The 8,550-nt window shown below is 37.1% G+C and overlaps 1 protein-coding gene across 5 annotated transcripts in view; it reads right to left on the bottom strand.

Moving 5' to 3' along the window:
• Positions 1–477: 477 nt before the first annotated feature.
• The window catches only part of lgi2b (leucine-rich repeat LGI family, member 2b), a 15,261-nt gene continuing 7,188 nt past the window's right edge, over positions 478–8,550 (bottom strand). For 4 of the 5 annotated variants that reach the window (XM_048196736.1, XM_048196734.1, XM_048196735.1 and 1 more), the window contains exons 2-8: positions 7,410–7,481; positions 7,161–7,232; positions 6,891–6,962; positions 6,407–6,478; positions 6,059–6,228; positions 2,123–2,287; positions 478–2,025 (exon numbers count right to left, since the gene is read on the bottom strand). In XM_048196736.1, coding sequence (XP_048052693.1) covers positions 1,208–2,025; positions 2,123–2,287; positions 6,059–6,228; positions 6,407–6,478; positions 6,891–6,962; positions 7,161–7,232; positions 7,410–7,441 — 1,401 coding nt within the window. In that variant the 5' untranslated portion in view covers positions 7,442–7,481 and the 3' untranslated portion in view covers positions 478–1,207. Of the gene's footprint in view, positions 2,026–2,122; positions 2,288–6,058; positions 6,229–6,406; positions 6,479–6,890; positions 6,963–7,160; positions 7,233–7,409; positions 7,482–7,667 lie in introns of all 5 variants that reach the window. The other variant, XM_048196732.1, reaches the window with a different exon arrangement.

Raw genomic sequence — 8,550 nt, 5'->3', positions numbered from 1 at the left:
TCTATCTATCTATCTATCATTTATAGATAACCATAATTTCACATAACACAGCATGTAATGTAATGTAAATAATACTAAAGTGCACATAATGCACAGCAGACAATATCATAGATATAGTCCTCTATTCTAACAAATATCACACATAATTTCTGTGCTTACATCTGTGACATTCTGCTGATGCAGTACGCTGTCTTTGGTCTTATTTATCACACCTAAGTGTTCTGTCACAAAGAATGATGCTGCTGACTGGCTGGTAAAGTGATCCTTGTGAACATAAGCAGTTTCTCACTGTCATGGAGTGAAGTGTCATCTGGCATGTCCATTTTAATGTGCTTATTTCTTATCATGGTCTGTTTATATTGATAGTACAGAACAGTGATGTATTCAAGACAAGCTGCTAAACCATTTATGCAGTTGGCTTCTTTGTAAGAAACTGAAAATGCTGTGAATGAGAACAAACAAGGATGAATGAGCAGATCAATAGAAGATGCTGTTTTATTTATTATCATTAATATATTTTCAGAGGTACATTCAGTATATTGCTCGGCCAGATACAGTAATAAAACTGACAAAAGGATCCTGCTATGTAAAAAATAAAAATATCTAAAGGTTTCCATTCATCAAAGGCAATAACATTGAGGGTCTCCTCTGAATAATAGCACTAGTCAGCACCAATAACATGCTTGCATGAAGTCAAACCAGCTCATTAGGATAAATTAGCTTGAAGCTGACAAGCTTAAAGGGATAGTTCACCCAAAAATGAAAATTCTGTCATCATTTACATTTACCGACATTCTTCAAAATATCTTCTTTTGTGTTCAGCAGAAGAATGAAATTCATAGAGGTTTGGAACATTTTAGGGTGAGTAAGAATTTTACTTTTTGAGTGAACTATTCCTTTAAGTCCGCAGTCTTTTGGATGGAGTTCCTATCTTTGGTGAACCTGATATATTTTAAAGTACCCTGATATGATCAAACAGTCAGGTATTTTCAGTGTCTGAATTAATGCATTATTTATTCAAACTTTAATAGAAAATGTTGCATAAATAGCTTTTGCAAGACTAGAGAATAGAGATGTCTACTGGGTTTCGGCCTTTCTGTTGACAAAACATTACATTCATAAATATTAAGGTTAAATGTATACATATAGTAAAGAACAGAGTTTTGTTTTAGCATTTGCCCAGGTGGAACGAACAATAGCATATGCCTCATTTGCTATAATCCACTGAAATATGTTCAAAAACTTTGGTTTTGCCTTTGAAACTGGTGGCCAGCACAAAATCGCGCTGGTCTGTGGACAGTGCTGTGAATGAGCGTGGCCACTGAACATACACATCCCTGAACTTGATAAAACCCTGGTTCTCCTCATCCCATTTGAAGATCTGGGAGAAAGAATAATCACTGCTCAGAATCAAATAGTGCTGGTCTTTGAACATGATAGGCTGTAATACCGTAGCACCACGTGAAGGGAAGCCTTGTACTTCTTCAAAGTGTTTGCCGGTCCACTTCATGACTTTTGAGTCACCAATGTAGCAGGCGAGGGCAAGGTAGAGAACGTCATGAATCCTAAAGGCCTTCACGCTGACAATGTCGTCCATATTTGCTATCTCATCATGGAGAACAAACTTCTGGGTGCTCTTGTTCCATTGGTAGATAACAGGAACCTGTGAGCGGCTCACTAGTATGAGAACAGATTTGCCATCTAAATCAAAAAACTCTGCATCGGTATCACGAAACCACTCATGAAGGAACTGATATGGATAGAAACCAGTTTCGTTCCATTTAAACAGAGTTGTCATTCCAGCTTTGGAACTGTCCACAATAAGGAAGAACCAGTCATCTCCAATCTGGAAGACTTCAATGTCATTTGGCTTGGACACATTAAGCATTTCAACTGCCTGAAACTTGGTGAACTTATTCTGTGTTTGGTCATATTTGTAGACAAGGGAGCCATCGAAGAGCTGGGAGACAATGACAAATGCTTGCTCGTTGATCAGAACAGACCTGCACCCAACAACAGACCGTCCTGAAATAAAATATATTAAAAAAAATTAAAATAAACTTTTATACTGTTTCATACTTATGAAATATGACAAATGATTATGGAGCTAACAGTGTCAAACCTGCGATGTCATCAAAAGGCCTGAATTGAGTCTCAATGTGATCCCATTCCATGATCATGCAGCTGTCTGAATTTGGAACTGCCATAGCGACATATATATCATCTTTGTGAGTGAAGATGTCTGCTGACATGGATTGAGTATTCACTATCTGATGCTGAACAAATTCTGAAGGGAAAAGAAAACAGACACAGTGACAAGTGTGAACAAATCACAATTTCTTTAAAAGGTTAGTTCACCCAAAAATGAAAATTCTGTCTATAATTATCATGTCATTCCACACTCGTAAGACCTTCGTTCAACTTCGGAACACAAATTAAGATATTTTTGATGAAATCCAATATCTGTCTGACCCCTCCATAGACAGCAATTTAGCGACCACTTTCAAAGTCCAGAAAGGTACTAAAGACGTTGTTAAAATAGTCCAGAAAGGTACTAAAGACGTTGTTAAAATAGTCCACATGACTACAGTGGTTCAACCTTAAAGGGATAGTTCACCAAAAAATGAAAATTTGATGTTTATCTGCTTACCCCCAGGGCATCCAAGATGTAGGTGACTTTCTTTCTTCAGTAAAACACAAATGATGATTTTTAACTGCAACCGTTGCCATCTGTCAGAATGGTAACACAATTTATAAGAGTCAATAAACATGCACAGACAAATCCAAATTAAACCCTGCGCCTCATGATGACACATTGATGTCCTAAGACACGAATTTATATGAACAGTATTTATATAATTTTTTACCTCTAATGCACCACTATGTCCAACTGCGTTCAGCACTCGGTTAGTGAGGTCTGATTGCGCTCTGACAATGGCAGTGATGTTTCGCGCATATACTTCAATGAGTGCTAGACATCACTTCCGCTGTAAGAGCGCGATCAGACCTCGCTAAGCGAATGCTGAACCCAGTTGGACATAGTGGTGTATTAGAGGTAAAAAATTATATAAATACTGTTCGTTTTCTCGCACAAACCGATCGTTTCGTGTCTTAGGACATCAATGTGTCATCATGAGGCGCAGGGTTTAATTTGGATTTGTCTGTGCATGTTTATTGACTCTTATAAATTGTGTTACCATTCACTCGCATTATAAGACTGTCAGGCGGCAACGGTTGGAGTTAAAAATCATCATTTGTGTTCTACTGAAGAAACAAAGTCACCTACATCTTGGATGCCCTGAGGATAAGCAGATAAACATAAAATTTTCATTTTTGGGTGAACTATCCCTTTAATGTTATGAAGTAACGAGAATACTTTTGTGTGTTTCTGTGTTCTACGCCAGAATGCAGACTCAGCATTGGCCGGCTCCTGCATCAGCATCACACACATGCGTCGTGCTGCTCATGTGAACAGCATCGTCCAATAATGAGTCAGCATTCTGATGTAGAACCTAAACGCACTGAACGTAAACAGCGTACGAGAATGAGACAGAAGAGAAGATATTGTTGAATAAAGTCATTATTTTTGTTTTTGCACACAAAAAGTATTCTCGTCACTTCATAAAATTAAGGTTGAACCACTGCAGTCACATGAACTATTTTAACAATGTCTTTAGTACCTTTCTGGACCTTGAAAGTGGTCATTAAATGGCTGTCTATGGAGGGGTCAGAGAGCTCTTGGATTTCATCAAAAATATCTTAATTTGTGTTCTTAAGATGATGAACCTGTAAGAGGTCTTACAGGTTTAGAACGACAGGAGGGTGAGTAATTAAAGGATTAGTTCACTTTTAAATGAAAATTACCCCAAGTTTTACTCACCCTCAAGCATCCTAGGTGTATATGACTTTCTTCTTTCTGATGAACACAATAGGAGAAATATTAATAAATATCCTGACGCATCCAAGCTTTATAAGGCAGTGAACAGGGGTCACGAGTATGAGCTGAAGAAACCACATCCATCCATCATGAACGTGTACTTCACATGGCTCTGGGGGGGTTAATAAAGGCCTTCTAAAGCAAAGCGATGCATTTGTGTAAGAAAAATATCCATATTTAACAAGTTATGAAGTAAAATATCTAGCTTCCGCCAGACCACCTTCCGTATTCAACATAGGAAGAAAGTGCAACGCCTCTCGCATTTCAAAAAGCTTACGCTACGTCCTATGCCATCCCTATTCAACTTAAGGAAAAAAACTTAACTGATGCGATGCCAGTTCCTTTTTTTTCGTAACTTGGATACAATAAATTTGGCGGAAGCTAGATATTTTACTTCATAAATTGTTAAAAATTGTTTTTTACACAAACGCATCAATTCACTTAAGAATGCCTTTATTAACCCCCCTGGAGACGTGTGGAGTACGTTTATGATGGACGGAAGCAGTTTCTTCAGCTTCATACTCGTTGGCATTGTTCACTGCCATAATAAAGCTTGGAAGCGTCAGGATATTTATTAACATATCTCTGACTGTGTTCATCAGAAAGAAGAAAGTCATATACTCCTAGGATGGCTTGAGGGTGAGTAAAGCTTGGGGCAATTTTCACTTAAAAAGTGAACTAATCCTTTAAAGGTGCCCTAGAATTAAATATTGAATTTATATTGGCATAGTTGAATAACAAGAGTTCAGTACATGGAAATGACATACAGTGAGTTTCAAACTCCATTGTTTCCTCCTTCTTATATAAATCTCATTTGTTTAAAAGATCTCCGAAGAACAGGCGAATCTCAACATAACACCGACTGTTACGTAACAGTCGGGATCATTAATATGTACGCCCCCAATATTTGCATATGCCAGCCCATGTTCAAGGCATTACACAAGGGCAGAACGTCTGGATGTGCACAGCTGAATCATCAGACTAGGTAAGCAAGCAAGAACAATAGCGAAAAATGGCAGATGGAGCAATAATAACTGACATGATCCATGATAACATGATATTTTTAGTGATATTTGTGAACTGTCTTTCTAAATGTTTCGTTAGCATGTTGCTAATGTACTGTTAAATGTGGTTAAAGTTACCATCGTTTCTTACTGTATTCACGGAGACAAGAGCCGTCGCTATTTTCATTTTTAAACACTTGCAGTCTGTATAATGCATAAACACAACTTCATTCTTTATAAATCTCTCCAAAAGTGTAGCATTAGCCCGTTAGCCACGGAGCACAGCCTCAAACTCATTCAGGATCAAATGTAAACATCCAAATAAATACTATACTCACATGATCCGATTCATGCACGCAGCATGCATGACGAACATCTCGTAAAGATCCATTTTGAGGGTTATATTAGCTGTGTGAACTTTGTGTTTGCTGTTTAAGGCAAGCGCGAGCTCCGGGGGCAGGGGAGCACGACATTTAAAGGGGCCGCAACCTATATATCGGTGCATAGTTAATGATGCCCCAAAATAGGCAGTTAAAAAAATTAATTAAAAAAAATCTATGGGGTATTTTGAGCTGAAACTTCACAGACACATTCAGGGGACACCTTAGACTTTTAGATATTACCTTAGATATTACACCTTAGATATTACATCTTTTAAAAAGAAGTTCTAGGGCACCTTTAATGACAGAATGTTCATTTTTTGGTGAACTAACCCTTTAAAGTCAACCCCTTTGTTATAAAACATTTATCCATGCACATTATGACTTTAAAAAAAAAAAAAAAAAATGAATGTGCCTTCATATTCTTTAATCAAAATAACTCTCCCTTCCTCTTACAGTGACATCTCTTCTCTTCTCTTATAATGTTTTACTGGTGCGAGGGTGGGACAACCTGTCACTAACATGAGATCACAGCAACAGCAAACAACAACAGTCCAACAATCAAATCAATTCCTGATGGACAAAATTCAGGTCCCACCCTACATTTTTTCTTCTTCAAGAAGCCGTTTCACAATAAGGAAGAAAAGGCAATTGCAACTTCCTTTTCACAGCATTTATCAAGATGCCCGTTGCCAAAATTCAACAGAAAGAAATCTGAGCAACAGAAATGCAGTTACCTGTGGAGACACACTTGCTGTGTTTTTCTGGGACATCCTTTAATAGGACACCCTTCATGCCAGATGGGCTGGCACAGTAAACATCTGTGATTGTGGCATTGGATCGTTTCAACCACAGCATCAACCACATGGACTCACAGTCACACTGGAACATGTTCCCTCGCAGGTCTCTGTTTTTTAGACATGAAATAATTAAAACACAATTTACAAAACCACTTACATTACGCGACTGCAATATCATTGTTTCCCAACTATTTAGCATATATATGTAAGTGGTTGTCTTGGTAATATGTTGATTACATGTGCACATTTGCAAATAGAAATAGCAAATAGAACTGAAGAACTCACAGTTCAATCAAAGAGCGCAGATCAGAAAAAAGACCTCTGGGCAATGTTTTTATATTGTTGTTTGCTAATGATCTGTAAAAACAGAGAGGAAATGAATCAATACCCATGGGCAAAAGACTTTATTTATAGTTTATACTTATTTATTTAAGATAAATCAAGATTTTTAAGCACCAATGTACCTTATAATAATACTCAAGACAACAGCAGTCAGCAGCGTATCATTTACTTTTATACATTTATCTAAAGATGAACAAAGCATTCATCAAAGAGCCAACAATTGTAGTACACAATGCCAGGTTTATTAGACATCTAGATTAGGAAAGTGCATTATGTATCACATTATGTAGTGACAATAAAATATTAAACAACAAATGACCTACTCAATGAAATATTTTATACGATGCCCACCAAAAATGTATGTAATCTCAATTAATATGCATTCTGCAATGACTTAGCCTTTCCTTGCTTCCTGTTATATACTCACAGATGTGTAACATCCCGAAGTCCTCTGAAGGCATATTTGTTTATCTCTTCAATTTTGTTGCCCTCAATAAATCTGGTAGGAGAAATCAAATGAAACAAAATGTGCATCACCAAGAATTTTGTTCAATCGCTCTGCAGGGATAATGGTTAAAGGGTCCAGACATCCAACAAATATGTGGATGTTAGTTAGTCAATAATATATATACTGTAAAGAAGAAGTGATCATCTTTTATCATAAATTTAATTGCATAAAAGCTGTCCAAACACTTACAAATACTCAAGATGAGGAAGCCCTGAGAATGCATCCTCCTTTATTTCAGAAAATGAATTAGAACTAAGGAGACTAAGAAGAGAAAAAAGATACCAGAAAATACAATGAGCATGAAGTATCATAATTAATACCCGTAGTACAGAAATTATTTTCCAACATAACAAAGCATGCCTTGCATTTGACACATCCCTATGTTTTCTATTGCAGTTAAACAGGTAAATTTAATAAAGTGATGCAGCAGTCACTTACATTAACTGCAGTGAGGGCATGAGCGAGAACATAGCTTCCTTGATTTCTGGGAAACTGCAATTAACAATACTCCTAAAAAAAATAATAATAATAAATTAATAAATATTGTTTTGTACACTGCGATGCGCGTTCAGTTTCGAGAACACAAATATTTTATAGGCTCGAGTGTCGCACTACACTTTATGTTTGATACTGTGCAATTATAAGGATTTTCGCTCAAAAATTTGTTACGAAAACATAATATTGTAGCCTACTTACAGAGAGTTGATGTCACTCGGTATAGTCCGCGGGATGAGAGACGAACCGACACAAATAATTGAATCTGTCGTGCAAGTGCATCCTGAAGGACATTTGAATATTCGCTTTGATCGGGACAGTTGAAATGAACAGATGAATAGTAAAGTTATCAAAAGACACTTTCGGATGGAAGAACATTTATCGTTTGTAAGACGCATGGCTGTGAGCGGAGTCGAAATCCAAACGCTCCTCTGTCCCGCACAGCACAGTGAAATGCTGCATGAAGGACTGACTTCAGAATCAGCAGCTCTGATGCAGCCAGTCAGTGCTTTAGTTTGGACTGTCCCATTAGAGGAGGCCTCAAGAGTCCAATAAAACAATTAAAAGTAGCATGTAACTGTCAGATCAAACCACTACTGCTTGTCTTTGCATTAAGATGATTTTTAAAATATGCTAATTACGGCAATTTGTGTTTTTATCACACCTCTTCCTGTTTTGCTACAGCCTATTAACTTGTATAAGTTAAATGCCATATCAGCAATATTGTGCTTCATCTGCATGCAGAGCAAGCTTGAAAAAGCATAGATTATCTCGGCAATGAAAACATGTCGGTAAAGTGAAATATGTGGTAATGACGCAGCGATTCTTTGAATGAATGGCTTTCTGTGTCTTGTGTTAGACTCAAGTAGGGCTATCAAACTTCACTGACATTGGTCATTACTTTACATTAAGATGAGCTCAAGCTGTATTTGTGTCCTTTATTTCCCTACAGATTAAACTAGATGATGCATAACATAAGTTACAATAACGACCAGTAACTTCAATATGACAGCGAATAATGGACTCCACAGTATGCATACCATTAATCATTTAGAAGCAGATCTGATTTCAGCATCTAAGTGCT

Source organism: Megalobrama amblycephala, linkage group LG7, assembly GCF_018812025.1.
Source record: "Megalobrama amblycephala isolate DHTTF-2021 linkage group LG7, ASM1881202v1, whole genome shotgun sequence".
In the NCBI taxonomy this organism is placed as follows: domain Eukaryota; kingdom Metazoa; phylum Chordata; class Actinopteri; order Cypriniformes; family Xenocyprididae; genus Megalobrama; species Megalobrama amblycephala.
This window is presented reverse-complemented; position numbering and strand designations above follow the sequence as displayed.